The following is a 21,636-nucleotide window of genomic DNA, read 5'->3' as shown; positions in this document are numbered from 1 at the left end:
CCTCCCTCCGTCTCACCCTCGCTCTCGGTGTCCCTGTCTCACTGAGTCTCCCTCCCTCACTGTCCCTGTCTGGCTCTCTCAGAGGCTGCAGAGTGAGCTCCCTCTGTCGCCGGAGCAGCTGGAGTCCGTGTTCGACAGCCTGGACAGAGACAGGAACGGCTACCTCACGCCCCTGGAGTTCAGCATGGGCCTCGGTCAGTCAGTCCTTCTGTCCCCCTCTCCAGACTGCCTGACACACATCCTCACAGCAGCGCAATGGACAGTAAATACTCTCTCCCTCCCCCTGTCTGTCTCTCTCTCCTCTCTCTCTCCCCCCGTCTCTCTCCTGTCTCTCTCACTCCTGTCTCTCTCTCCCGTCTCTCTCTCCTCTGTCTCTCTCTCCTGTCTCTCTCTCCCTCCTGTATCCCCCTCCTGTCTCCCCCTGTCTCTCTCTCCTGTCTCTCTCCCGTCTCTCTCTCCCTCCTGTATCCCCCTCCTGTCTCCCCCTGTCTCTCTCTCCTGTCTCTCTCTCTCCCGTCTCTCTCTCCCTCCTGTATCCCCCTCCTGTCTCCCCCTGTCTCTCTCTCCTGTCTCTCTCTCTCCTGTCTCTCTCCCCCTGTCTCTCTCCCGTCTCTCTCTCCCCTTTCTCCCCCCCCCGTCTCTCTCTCTCTCCTCTCTCTCTCCCCCATCTCTCTTCTGTCTCTCTCTTTCCTGTATCTCCCCCCTGTCTCTCCTGTCCCTCTCCTGTCTCTCCTGTATCTCCCCCCTGTCCCTCTCCTGTCCCTCTCCTGTCTCTCCTGTCTCCCCCCTGTCTCTCCTGTCCCTCTCCTGTCTCTCCTGTATCTCCCCCCTGTCCCTCTCCTGTCCCTCTCCTGTCTCTCCTGTCTCCCCCCTGTCTCTCCTGTCCCTCTCCTGTCTCTCCTGTCTCCCCCCTGTCCCTCTCCTGTCCCTCTCCTGTCCCTCTCCTGTCTCTCCTGTCTCCCCCCTGTCCCTCTCCTGTCCCTCTCCTGTCTCCCCCCTGTCCCTCTCCTGTCCCTCTCCTGTCCCTCTCCTGTCTCTCCTGTCTCCCCCCTGTCTCCCCCCTGTCCCTCTCCTGTCCCTCTCCTGTCCCTCTCCTGTCTCTCCTGTATCTCCCCCCTGTCCCTCTCCTGTCCCTCTCCTGTCTCTCCTGTATCTCCCCCCTGTCCCTCTCCTGTCCCTCTCCTGTCTCTCCTGTATCTCCCCCCTGTCCCTCTCCTGTCCCTCTCCTGTCCCTCTCCTGTCTCTCCTGTCTCCCCCCTGTCCCTCTCCTGTCTCCCCCCTGTCCCTCTCCTGTCCCTCTCCTGTCCCTCTCCTGTCCCTCTCCTGTCTCTCCTGTCTCCCCCCTGTCCCTCTCCTGTCCCTCTCCTGTCCCTCTCCTGTCTCTCCTGTATCTCCCCCCTGTCCCTCTCCTGTCCCTCTCCTGTCTCTCCTGTATCTCCCCCCTGTCCCTCTCCTGTCCCTCTCCTGTCTCTCCTGTATCTCCCCCCTGTCTCTCCTGTCCCTCTCCTGTCTCTCCTGTCTCCCCCCTGTCTCTCCTGTCCCTCTCCTGTCTCTCCTGTCTCCCCCCTGCCTCTCCTGTCCCTCTCCTGTCTTCAGGCCAGTTCCTGGGGGTGGAGGTGTGGGCGGAGGGAGAGAGCTCGTGCCAGGAAGAGCCCCCTCTGTCAGGATGGGGGGCTCATCAAGGGGACCCCCCAGAACCGGCAGACCTGCAGCTCTCACAGGCCCTGGAGGAGCTGGGCGCCGCCCACATTTTTGTGGAGTGAGTTGTAGAAGTGTGTGTCGTGTTGTTGCTTAGTGTGTTTCACAATGTCCTGCGTTGCTGGGCAGTGTGTTGCTGTGTTGTATGTGATGTTTTGTGACAGTGTGTAGTGTTATTGTGTGACAGAGTGTTCTATTGTTGTGTGATAGTGTTGAAGTGTGGTGTAGTTTTGTGCTGTTGTGTTGTGTGACAGTGTGTTGTGTTGCAGCGTGTTGTGTTGTTGTGTGACAGTGTGTTATGTTGTCATCTGACAGTATTGACGAGTTGTTTAGTATGTGCTGTTGTGTTGTTATGTTGTGTGACAGTATGTTGTGTTGTTGTGTGATAGTATGTTGTTGTGTTGCAGTGTGTTGTGTTGTTGTGTGACAGTGTATTGTGTAATTGGGTTGCAGTCAGGAGGAACTGCGCACATTGTGGGCGGGGCTTCGGGAGGAGAGACCTGAGCTGCTATTGGCTCTGCAGGAGCTGCTGTTGCGAGTCTCCGCCCACATCCAGGACACACTGAGAGAGAGAGACAACCTGGAGCAGACACTCAGACGGTCAGTGTGCTGTCTCGCTCCGTCTCGCTCCGTCTCTCTGTCCCTCTCACTCCAACTCACTCTGTCCCTTTCACTCTGACTGTCTGAGTCTCTCTTTGTCAATCAGTCTCAATCTGTCCCCTTGATCCATCTCTCTCTGTCTCTCTCAATTCAATTCAATTCAAGGTGCTTTATTAGCATGACCGATGGGTACAATCAGTGTTGCCAAAACAAATAAAAATAATAAAATTAACATGAAACAAAACAAAAATCTACAGACATTTACAACAAAGACATATCATAAAATATTGACATAAACTGTAAACATATTGAGCATTATTGGGAGACAGACTCACTGTTCCTCAGGCTGTGACACAGTGGGAGCACAGCCTGTCCTCTCTGGGCAGCCAGGTCTGCCTGTGTCTCTCTCTCTGTCTCTCTGTCTCTCTCTCTGTCTCTCTGTCCCTGTCTCTCTGTGTCTCTCCCTGAGGCCCTGTGCTGTCCGTGTCCCCCTGTGCCAGGCGTGAGTGTGACCACGAGCAGGTGGTGCGCTCTCTGTATGAAGAGATGGAGACGCAGATGAAGGAGGTGAAGGAGAAACAGCTCATGCAGGTAATAATCATAATAATAATAATAATAATAATAATAATAATAGTAGCAGTAGCAGTAGTAGCTACAGGGGACGCTGAGTGACGCTCGGTGCCGATGTGTCCCAGGATTCAGTGCGGAAGAGCGACAGGACCCAGCAGCTGCAGAGAGAGCTGGAGACACGAGAGCAGGAGCTGCACAGCATCGTGGGAAAACAGAGAGAGGTAGAGAGGGGTGGGGGGGTAGAGAGTCTCTCTCCTCTGTCTAGAGGGGCAGAGGGGAGTAGAGGGGGTAGAGGGGGGGTAGAGAGGGGTGGGGGGGTAGAGAGGGGTAGAGAGGGGTAGAGGGGGGGATAGAGAGGAGTAGAGGGGGGTAGAGGGGAGTAGAGGGGGGTAGAGAGGGGTAGAGAGGGGTAGAGGGTGGTAGAGAGGGGTAGAGGGGGGTAGAGAGAGGTGGGGGGGGTAGAGGAGGGGATAGAGAGGGAGTAGAGAGGGGTAGAGGGGGGTAGAGGGGGGGATAGAGAGGAGTAGAGGGGGGTAGAGAGGGGTAGAGGGGGGTAGAGAGAGGTGGGGGGGGTAGAGGAGGGGATAGAGAGGGAGTAGAGAGGGGTAGAGGGGGGTAGAGGGGGGGATAGAGAGGAGTAGAGGGGGGTAGAGGGGGTAGAGGGGGGTAGAGAGGGGTAGAGAGGGGTAGAGGGGTGGTAGAGGGGGTAGAGGGGGGGTAGAGAGAGGTAGAGAGGTGGGGGGGTAGAGGGGGTAGAGGGGTCGAGAGTGAGAGGGGCAGAGACAGGGGACAGTGAGTGCCGGTCCTGACGCTGCCGGTCTCTCAGCTGGAGCAGGAGCTGAGAGCCCTGGGCGCGGAGCAGCAGGACACTCGATCCCAGAACCAGCAGCTGCGCAGGGTCAACACACAGCTGGCCGAGCAGCTGGAGGCCAGCCGGCAGGAGCTGCACAGAGTACACAGCCTCCTGCAGCACACCCAGCAGAGCACCCTGCGAGAGCAGAGGGAGAAGGAGAGGTATCTCCCCAGCTCCCTGCCCCGGGCTGTCTGCACCCATCCGCCTGTCTGTCTCGCTGTCTGTCTGTCTGTCTCTCTCTCTCTCTCTCTCTCTCTCTCTCTCTCTCTCTCTCTCTGTCTGTCTGTCCCTCTCTGTCTGTCTGTCTGTCTGTCTGTCTGTCTGTCTGTCTGTCTCTCTCTCTGTCTGTCTCTCTGTCTGTCTGTCTGTCCCTCTCTGTCTGTCTGTCTGTCTGTCTATGTCTCCCTCTCTGTCTGTCTGTCTGTCTGTCTGTATGTCTGTCTGTCTCTCTCTCTCTGTCTGTCCCTCTCTGTCTGTCTGTCTCTTTCTGTCTGTCTGCGTCTGACTGTCTGTGTCTGACTGTCTATCTGTCCCTCTCTGTCTGCATTAATCCGACTGTCTGTCTGTGTCCAACTGTCTGTTTGTCCCTCTCTGTCTGCGTCTCACTGTCTGTCTGTGTCCAACTGTCTGTCTTTCCCTCTCTGTCTGAGTCTGATTGTCTGCACCCAGCCTGTCTGTCCCTCTCTGTCTGAGTCTGACTGTCTGTGTCTGACTGTCTGCACCCAGCCTGTCTGTCCCTCTCTGTCTGAGTCTGACTTTCTGTATCCACCTGTCTGTCTCTCACTGGATCAGCCTGTCTGTCTCTCATTGGGTGGCCTGTCTGTCTCTCACTGGGTTGACTTGTCTGTCTGCTCCAGGGACATACTGAAGGTGTCCAAGAACATGCAGAAGGAGAAGGAGAGTCTGATGAAACAACTGGACCTGCTGAGGTACAGCCGTCTGTCTGAGTGTCTTGGGGGGACTTTAGGGTTTAGAGTAACAGTGCTGCAGAACACTAGACGAACGGACAGTATAGTCCGGTGGCTCTGTGGCTCAGGATCTGCGCCTGTGACTGGAAGGTTGCCGGTTCACATCCCACAGCCGGCAGAGGAATCCTACTCTGTTGGGCCCCTGAGCAAGGCCCTGAACCCCAACTGCTCCAGGGGTGCCGTATAAATGGCTGACCCTGCGCTCTGACCCCCAGCTTCTCTCCCTGTCTGTGTGTCTAATGGAGAGCAAGCTGGGGTCTGTGAAAAGAAGAATTCCTCATACAAGAAATTGTATAGGGCCAATAAAGTGATCTTATCTTATCTTATAAACAGAATTGAACTACAATAACGCAGGAAAGTCTTCTAGTGTGTTCAGGAATGTATTGATTTGTGTCTAAATGAGTGCTGTTGGGCTGCTGGGCTGCTGGGCCAGGACTCTGGAAGATCTTCCTCTTACCTCTGTCTTCCTCCTTTCTCCTTCCCTCCCGGCCACCTCACTCTCGCTGTCTCCATCCCTCTGCCTCCTCTTCCTCCCTCTCCTTCATTTCTCTCCTTTCCCTCTCCTGATCTCTTCTTTCAATTCCTCCTCTCCCTCCCTCTCCTGTGTTCGTCTCTCTCCCTCCTCTCCTCTCTCCTCTCTCTGCCCTGTGCTCCTCTCTCTGCCTCCTCTCTCCCCCTTCCTTCCACTATCTCCCCTCTCCTCTCTTCCCCCTCCCCTCTCTCCCCTGTGCTCCTCTCTCCCCCTGTGCTCCTCTCTCGCCCCTCCCCTCTCTCCCCTCTCTCCTCTCCCCGCCCCGTGCTCCTCTCTCTCCACCGTGCTCCTCTCTCTCGCCCCTCCCCTCTCTCCCCTGTGCTCCTCTCCCCCCCTCTCTACCCCCTGTGCTCCTCTCTGCTCCCCTCTCCCCTCTCCCTGCCCCGCGCTCCTCTCTCTCCACCGTGCTCCTCTCTCTCCCCCCTCCTCTCTCACCCCTGTACTCCTCTCTCTCCCCTCTCTCCCCCTGTGCTCCTCTCTCTCCCTGTGCTCCTCCTCTCTCCCCCCTCCTCCTCTCTCCCCCCTCTCCCCCCTGCTCCTCTCTCCCCCCTCTGCCCCTGCTCCTCTCTCTCTGTCTCAGGGAGATGAATAAGAAGCTCAGAGATGAGAAGGATGCCCGACACGCTCAGAAGATGGTTAGTTTGAGACAGAGGCTCCTGACTCCTCCTCCTTCTATATATCTTCCGTGTGGACACGCCCACCACTGTTGGACACACCCCCTCCACCCATTCTAGACACACCCACCCGCTCAGACTGGACTGGCGTGTACTGGGCTGCGTCTGGGCTCTGTGGGTCCGCACTGGCCTCCTGGTTTGTATTGGTGAGGCTTGTTCTTCCTCAGACTGTCCGCGATCAGTTTCAGATCCAGCTGAGCTGAGTGTGGCGCTGGGCTGGACAGTAGAGCACACTGGACACGACCACGCAGCTGTGCGAGAGGGACTGGACTCTATTGGCCAGTATTAGTTGGGCTGGTCTTCTGCCTTGGTCTGTATTATACTGTGCTGTGTTTTGCTGGGCTAAACAGGGCTGTACTGGACTGTCCTGGACTGGACTGTGCTGGGCTATACTGGACTGTACTGTGCTGTACTGTGCTGGACTGTACCGGGCTGTCCTGGGCTATACTGGACTGGATTGTACCGCTCTGTTTTAGGCTGTACTGGACTGTCCTGGACTGGACTGTGCTGGGCTATACTGGACTGTACTGGGCTGTACTGGATCCTGCTGGGCTGTACTGGACTGTGCTGGAGTGTACTAGACTGTACTGTACTGTACTGGACTTTGCAGATCTGTACTGGACAGTACTGGTCTATACTGGACTGTATTAGACTGTGCTGAGCTGTACTGGACTGGGCTGTACTGTTATAGACTGTGCTGTACTGTGCTGTACTAGACTGTGCTGAGCTGGTCTGTACTGGACTGTATAAGACTGTGCTGGGCTGTACTGGACTTGGCTGTACTGGGATGTACTGGACTGTGCTGGGCTGTACTGTGCTGTACTGGACTGTGCTGGGCTGTACTGTACTAGACTGTGCTGACCTGTACTGGACTGTGCTGTACTGTGCTGTACTGGACCATACTGTACCAGACTATGCTGTACTGTAGCTGTACTGTACTGTACTAGACTGTGCTAGGCTGTACTGTATTAGACTGTGCTGAGCTGTACTGGACTGTCCTGGGCTGTACTGTAATAGACTGTGCTGTGCTGTACTGTACTAGACTGTGCTGAGCTGTACTGGACTGTGCTGTACTGTGCTGTACTGGACCATACTGTACCAGACTATGCTGTACTGTAGCTGTACTGTACTGTACTAGACTGTGCTAGGCTGTACTGTATTAGACTGTGCTGTACTGTACTGTGCTGTACTGGACTGGGCTGAGCTGTACTGTATTAGACTGTGCTGAGCTGTACTGGGCTGTACTGTACTGTACTACACTAGACTGTGCTGGGCTATACTGGACTGTACTGGACTGTACTGTACTGTACTACTGGACTGTGCTGAGCTGTACTGTGCTGTACTGGACTGGGCTGGGCTGTACTGGACTGTACTATACTAGTTCAGGTGGGTAGCTGCGTCAGCATGCGTAGGCTACAAAGGAACAAGTAATAGGTTTATTCCATGCTGAAAAGAGAAGAATGAAAACACAACGTTTCAGCCGTGGATTGTGCTGGGCTGTGGGCTGTGGACTGTGCACGTGGACTGTGCTGTGCTGTACTGTAATAGACTGGGTTTTACTGGACTGTACTAGACTTTGCTGTACTGTGCTGTACTGGACTATACTAGACCGTGCTGAGCTGTATGTACTGTACTGGACTGTACTGAGCTGTGCTGGGCTGTACTGGACTGTGCTGGACTGTGCCGGACTGGACTGTACTAGACCGTGCTGAGTTGTACTATGCTGTACTGGACTGTGCTGTGCTGGACTTGGACTGGACTGTACTAGACCATGCTGAGCTGTACTGGACTGTGATGGGATGTACTGGACTGTACTGGACTATGCTGAGCTGTACTGGAGAACAGTGTCACTGTCTGGAGCTCCAGGTTTTTCAAGTGTGTCACTTTGATTTTGTTCTTGAGATTTTATTCTTGATTTTATTCTGCTGTGAAATCATAGGGTTGGGATCAGGTGAAAGTGTGCTGTACATAGTCACAACAGTGACTGATGGGACGGTCAGGGTCCTCCACTCAGGCTGGCCAGCTGGTCATTCAGACTTAACCCCCTGCAATTCAAGACTGGAAGGGCAGGTCACTGTGTATCAGTGTGAGAGTGTGTGTGTCACTGTGTGTCAGTATATGTCAGTGTGAGAGTGTGAGAGTGTGTGTGTCAGTGTGAGAGTGTGTGTCTCAGTGTGTGTCAGTGTGAGTCAGTTGGTGAGATTGTGTGTGTTAGTGTGAGAGTGTGTGTCAGTGTGTAAGAGTGTGTGAGAGTGTGTGTCAGTGTACCAGTGTGCCTGTGTCAGTGTGAGAGTGTGCGTCAGTGTACCAGTGTGTGTGTGTCAGTGCGTATCAGTGTGTGTGTCTGTCAGATTGTCAGTATTTCAGTGTGTCAGTGGGTGTCTGTGTACCAGTGTTTGTCAGTGTACCTGTGTGTGCGTGCGTGCGTGCGTGCGTGTGTGTGTGTGTGTGTGTGTGTCAGTGTGTATCACTGTGTGTGTCAGTGTACCAGTGAGTGGTATGTCAGTGTGTGTCAGTGTGTATGTTTAACACTATATCAGTATGTGTGTCTCCATGTATCCAACATCATTTTTTGGTTTTGGGTGTGCACTAGATTTTCGGTATATGAAGGTCATGATCTCTATGGTGTATTGCTATTCGTTTTGATTATAATTCAGTAATGAACTTTTGCTCAATAAAGGAGACGGGTGAATCTCTCTGTCCCCCTTAGTGTGATTTTTGTCTGCCTGTCTGTTAGGTCACACAGAACATCTCCCTTCACAGAGCTCAGGTTCAGGGGGTGAAGATCCATCTGTGATGAAGGTCTTTCTCATTTTCAGTGTAGTTATTTGACAGATTTTCTAAGGAAGCTGGTTACTGTCTCAGCTCTCCAGACAGGCAAGGCAACAGCAGGAAACACACCACACAGTAACCCAGTGACCAAGAGCCCTGACCTCCGCCTGAGCCATACACAAAACAACTCAACAACCATGACACTAATCAACACAGCAACTCAACACCCATGAAACTAACCAACACAGCAACTCAACCACCATGACACTAACCCTATACTATCACTCCCCCACAACCCCCACAACTTAAGAACCATGACACTCCACTGAGGAAGCAGAGTGGAGTACTCTCAGTACTGCTCACCTGCCCACACTGAGGAAGTAAAGATTGGAGTACTCTCAGTACTGCTCCCCTGCCCACACTGAGGGAGTAGAGTGGAGTACTCTCAGTACTGCTCACCTGCCCACACTGAGGAAGCAGAGTGGAGTACTCTCAGTACTGCTCCCCTGCCCACACTGAGGAAGTAAAGATTGGAGTACTCTCAGTACTGCTCACCTGCCCACACTGAGGGAGTAGACTGGAGTACTCTCAGTACTGCTCACCTGCCCACACTGAGGAAGTAAAGATTGGAGTACTCTCAGTACTGCTCCCCTGCCCACACTGAGGAAGCAGAGTGGAGTACTCTCAGTACTGCTCACCTGCCCACACTGAGGAAGTAAAGATTGGAGTACTCTCAGTACTGCTCCCCTGCCCACACTGAGGAAGCAGAGTGGAGTACTCTCAGTACTGCTCACCTGCCCACACTGAGGAAGTAAAGATTGGAGTACTCTCAGTACTGCTCCCCTGCCCACACTGAGGAAGCAGAGTGGAGTACTCTCAGTACTGCTCACCTGCCCACACTGAGGGAGTAGAGTGGAGTACTCTCAGTACTGCTCCCCTGCCCACACTGAGGGAGTAGAGTGGAGTACTCTCAGTACTGCTCACCTGCCCACACTGAGGAAGTAGACTGGAGTACTCTCAGTACTGCTCCCCTGCCCACACTGAGGAAGCAGAGTGGAGTACTCTCAGTACTGCTCACCTGCCCACACTGAGGGAGTAGAGTGGAGTACTCTCAGTACTGCTCACCTGCCCACACTGAGGAAGTAAAGATTGGAGTACTCTCAGTACTGCTCCCCTGCCCACACTGAGGAAGCAGAGTGGAGTACTCTCAGTACTGCTCCCCTGCCCACACTGAGGAAGCAGAGTGGAGTACTCTCAGTACTGCTCACCTGCCCACACTGAGGGAGTAGAGTGGAGTACTCTCAGTACTGCTCCCCTGCCCACACTGAGGAAGCAGAGTGGAGTACTCTCAGTACTGCTCACCTGCCCACACTGAGGAAGTAAAGATTGGAGTACTCTCAGTACTGCTCCCCTGCCCACACTGAGGAAGCAGAGTGGAGTACTCTCAGTACTGCTCACCTGCCCACACTGAGGGAGTAGACTGGAGTACTCTCAGTACTGCTCCCCTGCCCACACTGAGGGAGTAGACTGGAGTACTCTCAGTACTGCTCACCTGCACACTGAGGAAGCAGAGTGGAGTACTCTCAGTACTGCTCCCCTGCCCACACTGAGGGAGTAGACTGGAGTACTCTCAGTACTGCTCACCTGCCCACACTGAGGAAGCAGAGTGGAGTACTCTCAGTACTGCTCCCCTGCCCACACTGAGGGAGTAGAGTGGAGTACTCTCAGTACTGCTCACCTGCCCACACTGAGGAAGCAGAGTGGAGTACTCTCAGTACTGCTCACCTGCCCACACTGAGGAAGTAAAGATTGGAGTACTCTCAGTACTGCTCCCCTGCCCACACTGAGGAAGCAGAGTGGAGTACTCTCAGTACTGCTCCCCTGCCCACACTGAGGGAGTAGACTGGAGTACTCTCAGTACTGCTCACCTGCACACTGACTGGAAAGTGGAGTACTCTCAGTACTGGTTACCTATTGAGTTGTTTACCACACCAGTCTGTGCCTGGAGCAAGGTCATCCTGCTGGTTGTCCAGCTGGAGAACCTGAGCTGTCGTGAGCCCAGACTGCGGGAGGCTGATAAGTTTGTCCTCCTCGCCTCACTTGGACTCCTCTTAGGGGGGCACCCCTAAGGGCCTGGTGGGAACCCCAATCCCTGTTCCAGTTCCGCGCTGAGCCCTGGAAGGCTGGGAGACGAGCAGTGGGACGTATCGGGACCGGGAGCGTCCCGGGGAGGGGGAGACCGGCAGTGGGACAAACCACACTCCCGAGCGCAGGTCACGCGCAGGCCTCCCCAGTCTCGGGAAGAGGAGGAGACCTGGCACACGCAGTGGAAACCCTCCGCAGGACATCGACCGAGTCGCCCCAGGAGACCAACAGTCCCGGGTCTGGGGGTGGGACAGGGGCGCAGGCGTCTGGGACAAAAAGCACAGCCATATTGTTGGGGCTCCGACTGTCAAGAGCGACGTCTAGAAATGGCTGGATGGAATTCTGGGATCAGTCAGTTGGCTGGGATTCTGAGATAAGAAGCTGGCTGGGATTCTGGGATCAGTCAGCTGGCTGGAATTCAGGGATCGGTGAACTGGCTGGGATTCTGGGATCAGTGAGCTGGCTGGGATCCTGGGATCGGTGAGCTGGCTGGGATTCTGGGATCAGTAAACTGGTTGGGATTCTGGGATCAGTCAGCTACCTGGAATTCTGAGATAAGTACCTGGCTGGGATTCTGGGATCGGTAAACTGGTTGGGATTCTGGGATCAGTCAGCTACCTGGAATTCTGAGATAAGTAGCTGGCTGGAATTCTGGGATCGGTGAACTGGCTGGGATTCTGGGATCGGTGAACTGGTTGGGATTCTGGGATAAGCACCTGGCTTGAATTCTGGGATCGGTGAACTGGCTGGGATTCTGGAATCAGTCAGTTGGCTGGAATTCTGGGATCAGTGAGCTGGCTGGGATTCTGGAATCAGTCAGTTGGCTGGAATTCTGGGATCAGTGAGCTGGCTGGGATTCTGGAATCAGTCAGTTGGCTGGAATTCTGGGATCGATGAACTGGCTGGGATTCTGGGATTGGTGAACTGGTTGGGATTCTGGGATCAGTGAGCTAGCTGGGATTCTGGGATCAGTCAGCTGGCTGGAATTCTGGGATCGATGTACTGGCTGGGATTCTGGGATTGGTGAACTGGTTGGGATTCTGGGATCAGTGAGCTAGCTGGGATTCTGAGATAAGCAGCTGGCTGGGATTTTGGAATCAAGTAGCTGGCTGGGATTCTGGGTTTAGTCAGCTAGCTGGGATTCTGGGATTGGTCAGCTGTCTGGGATTCTGGGATCGGGCAGCCGGCTAGGATTTTGGGATCGGTGAGCTGGCTGGGATTCTGGGTTCTGCGAGCTGGCGAGCGCCCAGATGAGTGTGACGGACAGAACGAGCTCATTTCGGATCATCCTGCCAGAACCCGGCCCCAGCCCTCCACGCACGTCTGTGCACACACTAGCACCTCACGTGCTGGCAGGCGGACTGAGCCCCCATTCTGCCGGGGTCCCAGAGCGCTGGATGAGTGCTGGGTCACAGGGGGGAAGGCGCTCGTCTCAGGCAGTGCAGCGCGAAGCGATGATCTATGAAGAGCAAGAGGCCCAGCTGGTGAGGTGGTGCTGGGGTGACGCCCTCTCCACCCTGTCTGTTTCCTGCATGACACCCAGCACACTAACCCAGCTCTCTCTGCTGCTGTCTGTGCTGCAGTGTCTGTATAAACCCCCCTCTCTCTCAGTGCAGTGTTCATGTACTGGAGTGTCCAGTCAGTGTGTCTGTATTAACCCCTCTCTCTCAGTGCAGTGTTAATGTACTGGAGTGTCCAGTCAGTGTGTCTGTATTAACCCCTCTCTCTCAGTGCAGTGTTCATGTACTGGAGTGTCCAGTCAGTGTGTCTGTATGAACCCCTCTCTCTCAGTGCAGTGTTCATGTACTGGAGTGTCCAGTCAGTGTGTCTGTATTAACCCCTCTCTCTCTCAGTGCAGTGTTAATGTACTGGAGTGTCCAGTCAGTGTGTCTGTATTAACCCCTCTCTCAGTGCAGTGTTAATGTACTGGAGTGTCCAGTCAGTGTATGTGTGTATTAACCCCTCTCTCTCTGTGTGCAGTGTTCATGTACTGGAGTGTCCAGTCAGTGTGTCTGTATTAACCCCTCTCTCTCAGCGCAGTGTTAATGTACTGGAGTGTCCAGTCAGTGTGTCTGTATTAACCCCTCTCTCTCTCAGTGCAGTGTTCATGTACTGGAGTGTCCAGTCAGTGTGTCTGTATTAACCCCTCTCTCTCAGTGCAGTGTTAATGTACTGGAGTGTCCAGTTAGTATCAGTGTTTAGTTGTCTCTCTCTTTCTCTCTCTAGGCCCCTCCTGCCAGGAAGCCCCTGTTAAAGAAAGGCTCTGTGATTGGCAAATACCTGCTTGAGGACAAGCCAATCAAACGGTCAGTCCTCAGCTCATTGCTCTCCCATTGGCTAAATGGCTTTGGGATGGGTGGGGCTTGAACAGGCACTTGTATGGCCTGGCTGGTTGGAGTCAGACTCACAAGCCTCACCTCAATGCACTGTGGTCATGTCTCAGAAATACCATAGTAAAACGACTGATGTCGGAAATCCCTTCCTTTCTTTCTTAATGTAGGCAGCTGAATCCCACAGATACCACCAATCAGGTCTCTGAGGAAGTGACATCAGAGCCCGACAGGAAGAAGTACGCCTCTCACCAGCGAGGTGAGAAGGCTGATGGACAGCTTGAAGAGGCGGAGCTGGGACAGGAAGGGGACGGGTGTCCGCAGGAAGGGAAAGAGGACGTGAAGGAGACACCTAGAGACAGGCCTTTGGGCACGGATGTGAGTTCCTGTGTGTTGTCAGCAACCGCTTAGTGAAGCTGTCGGCTCATGTGCAGTCCCGGGTTCGAGACGATCAGTGTTGGAAATTGGTCGAGATTTGACTGGCTTTGACTTTGTCTGTGGGGTGTCTGGTCTGCACTGAGGATTTTCAGACTAGATGTCTCATGTCCATTCCTCTCACTTTCGCTTTCTCTCTCTGCTCCCGCGCCCTCCCCTCCCCTCTCCCGGCCCAGCAGCGCCCTCCGCAGCGCGTCTTTAAGTTGGTCTTCATCGGGAACTCCGGAGTCGGAAAGACCTCCTTCATCCAGAGGTACTGCAGACGGAGCTTCCTGCCCAACATCAACGCCACAGTGGGTGAGACACTCTGAGAGACACAAACACAGTGACACAGTGAGCCAGAGAGTGAGTCAGTGAGTCTACAAACCAGAGTTCATCAGTCAGTGAGTGAGCCAGTGAGCCAGTGAGCCAGTGAGTGAGTCAGTGAGTCAGTGAGTGAATGAGTCAGTGAGTGAGCCAGTGAGTGAATGAGCCAGAGAGTGAGTCAGTGAGTCTACGAAACAGAGTTCATCAGTCAGTGAGTGAGCCAGTGAGCCAGTGAGCCAGTGAACCAGTGAGTCAGTGAGTCAGTGAGTCAGTGAGTGAATGAGTCAGTGAGTGAGCCAGTGAGTGAGTCAGTGAGCCAGTGAGTGAGTCAGTGAGTGAATGAGTCAGTGAGTGAGCCAGTGAGTGAATGAGCCAGAGAGTGAGTCAGTGAGTCTACAAACCAGAGTTCATCAGTCAGTGAGTGAGCCAGTGAGCCAGTGAGCCAGTGAACCAGTGAGTCAATGAGTCAGTGAGTCAGTAAACTAGTTCATCAGTCAGTGAGCCAGTGAGTCAGTGAATGAGTCAGTAAGTGAATGAGCCAGTGAGGGAATTCTCCAGTGAGTCAGTCCGTGAGTGAGTCAGTGAGTCAGTGAGTGAATGAGTCAGTGAATGAGTCAGTGAGTGAGCCAGTGAGTGAGTCAGTGAGCCAGTGAGTGAGTCAGTGAGTCAGTGAGTGAATGAGTCAGTGAGTGAGCCAGTGAGTGAATGAGCCAGAATGAGTCAGTGAGTCTGTGGGTGAATGAGCCAGTGAATGAATTCTCCAGTGAGTGTGTGAGTCAATGAGCCAGTGAGTGTGCCAGAGGTGCTTGGAAGTGTGCTATTAAGCCTGTATTAACCGGCAATGTGCTGTATTAACATGAAGTTGTATTTTATTTGGCATATTAGCAATGTGCTTCATTGTCTTTTATGGTAGTTTGTCAATAATGGTGCGTTAATAAACATTTAAATACCCTTAGATCATGTTAATTATATCAGCTGGCAGTGTGTTAAGTGATTGTGTGATAACGGACTGTGTGATAATTGGCAGGTATGGATTTCCAGGTGCGCACTGTGACAGTGGACTCCACCCCTATCGCACTGCAGCTCTGGGACACAGCAGGACAGGAGAGGTCAGCAAAAATCACCTCCCCTTTAACAGCCAAAATACCTCCCTTTAACAGCCAAAACACCTCCCTTTAACAGCCACATCACCTCCCTTTAACAGCCAAAACACCTCCCTTTAACAGCCAAAACACCTCCCTTTAACAGCCAAAACACCTCCCCTTTAACAGCCACATCACCTCCCCTTTAACAGCCAAAACACCTCCCTTTAACAGCCACATCACCTCCCTTTAACAGCCAAAACACCTCCCTTTAACAGCCAAAACACCTCCCTTTAACAGCCACATCACCTCCCTTTAACAGCCAAAACACCTCCCTTTAACAGCCAAAACACCTCCCTTTAACAGCCAAAACACCTCCCCTTTAACAGCCAAAACACCTCCCTTTAACAGCCAAATCACCTCCCCTTTAACAGCCAAAACACCTCCCTTTAACAGCCACATCACCTCCCCTTTAACAGCCAAAACACCTCCCCTTTAACAGCCAAAACACCTCCCTTTAACAGCCACATCACCTCCCTTTAACAGCCAAAACACCTCCCTTTAACAGCCAAAACACCTCCCTTTAACAGCCAAAACACCTCCCCTTTAACAGCCACATCACCTCCCCTTTAACAGCCAAAACACCTCCCTTTAACAGCCAAAACACCTCCCCTTTAACAGCCACATCACCTCCCCTTTAACAGCCAAAACACCTCCCTTTAACAGCCACATCACCTCCCTTTAACAGCCAAAACACCTCCCTTTTAACAGCCAAATCACCTCCCTTTAACAGCCAAAACACCTCCCTTTAACAGCCAAAACACCTCCCTTTAACAGCCAAAACACCTCCCTTTAACAGCCAAAACAACTCCCTTTAACAGCCAAAACACCTCCCTTTTAACAGCCAAAACACCTCCCTTTAACAGCCAAATCACCTCCCCTTTAACAGCCAAAACACCTCCCCTTTAACAGCGAAAACACCTCCCCTTTAACAGCCAAAACACCTCCCTTTAACAGCCAAAACACCTCCCTTTAACAGCCAAAACACCTCCCTTTAACAGCCACATCACCTCCCCTTTAACAGCCACATCACCTCCCCTGCCTCAGCAAGGTCACACCTCAGTAAGAAACCCATGACAATTGTAGGAACCTCTCGCTGCCCCCCCTCCTCTCCCCAGGTTTCGGAGTATCACCCAGCAGTACTTCCGAAAGGCTGATGGGATGTTGGCGATGTATGATGTCACTTCCTCTGCTTCATTCATCGCTGTCCGGAACTGGCTGGATAGCGTGCAGGTGAGAGTGAGCGAGTGAGGGAGTGAGCAAGGGAGTGAGCGAGGGAGAGAGGGAGTGAGTGAGGGAGGGAGTGCGTGAGCGAGGGAGCGAGGGAGTGATTGAGGGAGTGAGGGAGCGAGGGAGGGAGTGCGTGAGCGAGGGAGAGAGGGAGTGATTGAGTGAGTGAGGGAGAGAGGGAGTGATTGAGGGAGTGAGGGAGTGAGCAAGGGAGTGAGCGAGGGAGCGAGGGAGTGAGTGAGGGAGGGAGTGCGTGAGCGAGGGAGAGAGGGAGTGATTGAGTGAGTGAGGGAGAGAGGGAGTGATTGAGGGAGTGAGGGAGTGAGCAAGGGAGTGATTGAGGGAGTGAGGGAGCGAGGGAGTGATTGAGGGAGTGCGTGAGCGAGGGAGAGAGGGAGTGATTGAGGGAGTGAGGGAGCGAGGGAGTGATTGAGTGATTGAGGGAGTGAGGGAGTGAGGGAGCGAGTGAGGGAGGGAGTGCATGAGCGAGGGAGGGAGTGAGGGAGTGAGGGGGCGAGAGAGTGGAAGTCAACAGAAGCACAAGAGCAGAAGAGAGGTTACAAATGAGAAAATCCACTCCAGCCCTTTCTTGATGGAAGACAGAGTATTGTTTTCAACAGTCTGGTTGGGCAGCTTGTTCCACACACCTCCAACCCTTTGTGTAAAGAAGTGCCTTTTCTATGAAGGGAGGAAAGTGTCCAGTAGAAAGTGCCACAGCATGGCACTGTTGTAACAGCAATAATTAGTAAAAACTTTATTATTTGAGAGACTTACTCTTTCTTCCTCAGGCTGTGACAGGAGATCACACACTGTATTATTATTATTGAGAGACAGGCTCACTGTTCCTCAGGCTGGGACAGGAGATCACACACTGTATTATTATTGAGAGACAGGCTCACTGTTCCTCAGGCTGTGACAGGAGATCACACACTGTATTATTATTATTGAGAGACAGGCTCACTGTCTGTTCCTCAGGCTGGGACAGGAGATCACACACTGTATTATTATTGAGAGACAGGCTCACTGTTCCTCAGGCTGTGACAGGAGATCACACACTGTATTATTATTATTGAGAGAAAGGCTCACTGTCTGTTCCTCAGACTTTGACAGGAGATCACACACTGTATTATTATTATTGAGAGACGGGCTCACTGTTCCTCAGGCTGGGACAGGAGATCACACACTGTATTATTATTGAGAGACAGGCTCACTGTTCCTCAGGCTGGGACAGGAGATCACACACTGTATTATTATTATTGAGAGACAGGCTCACTGTCTGTTCCTCAGGCTGGGACAGGAGATCACACAGTATTATTATTATTGAGAGACAGGCTCACTGTCTGTTCCTCAGGCTCGGACAGGAGATCACACACTGTATTATTATTATTGAGAGACAGGCTCACTGTCTGTTCCTCAGGCTCGGACAGGAGATCACACACTGTATTATTATTATTGAGAGACAGGCTCACTGTTCCTCAGGCTGGGACAGGAGATCACACACTGTATTATTATTATTGAGAGACAGGCTCACTGTTCCTCAGGCTGGGACAGGAGATCACATACTGGGCTGTCAGTTCAATGGAGTTCCCTCCTCCATCTCCCAGTAGGACTGGGAGTTGTTGTGAATCTCTGAGTCTCTGCCTGTCTCACTGTGTCTCTGTTTGTCTTTTAGTCTCTGACAGCCAGTCTCTCTCCCCCTGTGTCAGGAACGTGTGTCTGAGGGAGCAGTGCTGTTCCTCTTGGGCAATAAGACGGATGCAGTGGAGCACACTGAGAGGGAGGTCTTGACCAGAGATGGGCGGAGACTGGCTCAGGTACTCTGAACTGGAGCGCTGTGTGTCTGTGTTACAGCAGTACAGCAGTGTTAATGGTAATAAACTCAGTGTGAGCTCAGCGCTGTGTGTCTGTGTTACAGGAGTACCAGGCCGTGTTCTATGAATGCAGTGTGAAAGCTGGGCTCAATATTGATGAACCCATGGCTCACCTGGCCAGGTGAGAGAATGTCCTGACTGGGTCTCACACCTACTGTACAACACAAGACAAGAGTGGACTGGAGTGACTAATCTCTTACCTTGTACTATAGTGGACGACTACATCACAGTGCACTGTATCCTCTAGACCAGTGTGTTTTTATGCTGTTCAGTGCAGTACCAGAGTACATTCAGATCTACTGATCTCTCACTGCATGCTGAGTGCACTGTACTGAGCTGCACAGCTGTTTCTCTGCACTCTTGTCTCTCTCCAGGCTGCTTGCAGACCAGCAGGACCAGGAGGTGGGGAGTGCCCTCTGTCTGTCTGTGGAGAGTGACAGTCCGAAGGGCTGCTGCAGTTAGAGACTGGCGAGATGGAGGGTCCAAACTCAGGGCTCTGAGGAGAGGGGAGAGGGGAGACGGGGAGAGGGGGGAGAATTGGTTACATTGTTGACACTGCCTGGCTGACAGTACTGACAATACTGTTAGAACAGGGCTCTGAGCTCTGTGTGCCTGACAGGTGTTGTACTGACAATACTGTTAGAACAGGGCTCTGAGCTCTGTGTGCCTGACAGGTGTTGTACTGTCAGTACTGTAACAACAGGGCTCTGAGCTCTGTGTACATAACAGGTGTTGTACTGACAATACTGTTAGAACAGGGCTCTGAGCTCTGTGTGCCTGACAGGTGTTGTACTGTCAATACTGTTAGAACAGGGCTCTGAGCTCTGTGTGCCTGACAGGTGTTGTACTGTCAATACTGTTAGAACAGGGCTCTGAGCTCTGTGTGCCTGACAGGTGTTGTACTGTCAATACTGTTAGAACAGGGCTCTGAGCTCTGTGTACCTGACAGGTGTTGTACTGTCAATACTGTTAGAACAGGGCTCTGAGCTCTGTGTGCCTGACAGGTGTTGTACTGACAATACTGTAACAACAGGGCTCTGAGCTCTGTGTACCTGACAGGTGTTGTACTGTCAGTACTGTTAGAACAGGGCTCTGAGCTCTGTGTGCCTGACAGGTGTTGTACTGTCAGTACTGTTAGAACAGGGCTCTGAGCTCTGTGTGCCTGACAGGTGTTGTACTGTCAGTACTGTTAGAACAGGGCCCTGAGCTCTGGGTACCTGGACAGTTATAACATAGTCAATGATGTCTGTGTACTGGATATGTATTTGAGTACTCCATTTGTCAGGAATACCAGAAGGGAAATGATTGACAGAACAATGAGACACCAGCTGTAATTAAAAGTACAAGTTCTAACACTGCAGGAGGGGTTTTGTATGAAATGTGTGTGTGTTTGTATGAAAATCATACTTCATTTTCTTTCTTTTTCATTTTAACCCAACACCGAACTGTAAATGAAATTGTATTTTTATGTAATATTTGTAATTGTTTCAATTCATAGAGAGGTGTGTTTTTAATTAAGTTTTTGTTTTTAATCGGTGAATCTCTGAGGATGTGTAAGAGCAAAGTCTCCTCATTCCTCCATTGTCTCTCTCGTAGTGCAACTGTTTAAATAAAGTGTTGATAAAGGTAAAAAAGTCTCACTTTCCCCCTGCCATCATCTCATCTCTCTCCTCTCTTTCAATTTTTTATTATTATCACTACAACTACTACACACCTGCAGATAGCTCCACAGTCAAAATGTACTTACTCAAACCTATTATTTTATTATTGTTGTAATTATTGAGAGACAGGCTCACTGTTCCTCAGGCTGTGACAGGAGATCACACACTGTATTATTATTATTGAGAGACAGGCTCACTGTTCCTCAGGCTGGGACAGGAGATCACACACTGTATTATTATTATTGAGAGACAGGCTCACTGTTCCTCAGGCTGTGACAGGAGATCACACACTGTATTATCATTATTGAGAGACAGGCTCACTGTTCCTCAGGCTGGGACAGGAGATCACACACTGTATTATTATTATTGAGAGACAGGCTCACTGTTCCTCAGGCTGTGACAGGAGATCACACACTGTATTATTATTATTGAGAGACAGGCTCACTGTTCCTCAGGCTGTGACAGGAGATCACACATTGTATTATTATTATTGAGAGACGGGCTCACTGTCTGTTCCTCAGGCTGTGACAGGAGATCACACACTGTATTATTATTATTGAGAGACAGGCTCACTGTTCCTCAGGCTGTGACAGGAGATCACACATTGTATTATTATTATTGAGAGACGGGCTCACTGTCTGTTCCTCAGGCTGTGACAGGAGATCACACACTGTATTATTATTATTGAGAGACGGGCTCACTGTTCCTCAGGCTGTGACAGGAGATCACACACTGTATTATTATTATTGAGAGACAGGCTCACTGTTCCTCAGGCTGTGACAGGAGATCACACATTGTATTATTATTATTGAGAGACGGGCTCACTGTCTGTTCCTCAGGCTGTGACAGGAGATCACACACTGTATTATTATTATTGAGAGACGGGCTCACTGTTCCTCAGGCTGTGACAGGAGATCACACACTGTATTATTATTGAGAGACAGACTCACTGTTCCTCAGGCTGTGACAGGAGATCACACACTGTATTATTATTATTGAGAGACAGGCTCACTGTTCCTCAGGCTGTGACAGGAGATCACACATTGTATTATTATTATTGAGAGACGGCCTCACTGTCTGTTCCTCAGGCTGTGACAGGAGATCACACAGTGTATTATTATTGAGAGACAGGCTCACTGTTCCTCAGGCTGTGACAGGAGATCACACACTGTATTATTATTATTGAGAGACAGGCTCACTGTCTGTTCCTCAGGCTGGGACAGGAGATCACACACTGTATTATTATTAGTGAGAGACAGGCTCACTGTCTGTTCCTCAGGCTGGGACAGGAGATCACACACTGTATTATTATTATTGAGAGACAGGCTCAGTGTTCCTCAGGCTGGGACAGGAGATCACACACTGTATTATTATTATTGAGAGACAGGCTCACTGTTCCTCAGGCTGGGACAGGAGATCACACACTGTATTATTATTATTATTATTATTATTATTATTATTATTGAGAGACAGGCTCACTGTTCCTCAGGCTGGGACAGGAGATCACACACTGTATTATTATTATTGTGAGACAGGCTCACTGTTCCTCAGGCTGGGACAGGAGATCACACACTGTATTATTATTATTGAGAGACAGGCTCACTGTCTGTTCCTCAGGCTGGGACAGGAGATCACACACTGTATTATTATAATTGAGAGACGGGCTCACTGTCTGTTCCTCAGCCTGTGACAGGAGATCACACACTGTATTATTATTATTGAGAGACAGGCTCACTGTCTGTTCCTCAGGCTGGGATAGGAGATCACACACTGTATTATTATTATTGAGAGACAGGCTCACTGTCTGTTCCTCAGGCTGTGACAGGAGATCACACACTGTATTATTATT

The 21,636-nt window shown here is 51.7% G+C and overlaps 1 protein-coding gene across 8 annotated transcripts in view; it reads left to right on the top strand.

The window, feature by feature from the left end:
• cracr2b (calcium release activated channel regulator 2B) overlaps positions 1–19,760 on the top strand; it is a 33,943-nt gene extending 14,183 nt beyond the window's left edge. For 5 of the 8 annotated variants that reach the window (XM_088611395.1, XM_088611397.1, XM_088611396.1 and 2 more), the window contains 16 exons: positions 83–194; positions 1,597–1,759; positions 2,152–2,298; positions 2,799–2,889; positions 2,994–3,089; positions 3,695–3,882; positions 4,579–4,650; positions 5,802–5,856; positions 13,039–13,118; positions 13,313–13,520; positions 13,757–13,874; positions 14,911–14,992; positions 16,144–16,258; positions 17,962–18,069; positions 18,150–18,247; positions 18,501–19,760. In XM_088611395.1, coding sequence (XP_088467521.1) covers positions 83–194; positions 1,597–1,759; positions 2,152–2,298; positions 2,799–2,889; positions 2,994–3,089; positions 3,695–3,882; positions 4,579–4,650; positions 5,802–5,856; positions 13,039–13,118; positions 13,313–13,520; positions 13,757–13,874; positions 14,911–14,992; positions 16,144–16,258; positions 17,962–18,069; positions 18,150–18,247; positions 18,501–18,588 — 1,821 coding nt within the window. In that variant the 3' untranslated portion in view covers positions 18,589–19,760. Of the gene's footprint in view, positions 1–82; positions 195–1,596; positions 1,760–2,151; positions 2,299–2,798; positions 2,890–2,993; positions 3,090–3,694; positions 3,883–4,578; positions 4,651–5,801; positions 5,857–13,038; positions 13,119–13,312; positions 13,521–13,756; positions 13,875–14,910; positions 14,993–16,143; positions 16,259–17,927; positions 18,070–18,149; positions 18,248–18,500 lie in introns of those variants that run through there. The other 3 variants (XR_015928130.1, XM_088611401.1, XR_015928131.1) reach the window with 3 other exon arrangements.
• The last annotated feature ends 1,876 nt before the right edge of the window (positions 19,761–21,636 follow it).

The sequence above is a fragment of the Lepisosteus platostomus genome, chromosome 18, assembly GCF_059453375.1.
Source record: "Lepisosteus platostomus isolate fLepPlt1 chromosome 18, fLepPlt1.hap1, whole genome shotgun sequence".
NCBI lineage: Eukaryota > Metazoa > Chordata > Actinopteri > Semionotiformes > Lepisosteidae > Lepisosteus > Lepisosteus platostomus.
Note: the sequence above shows the minus strand (reverse complement) of the source record. Positions and strands in the feature narration are given on the sequence as shown.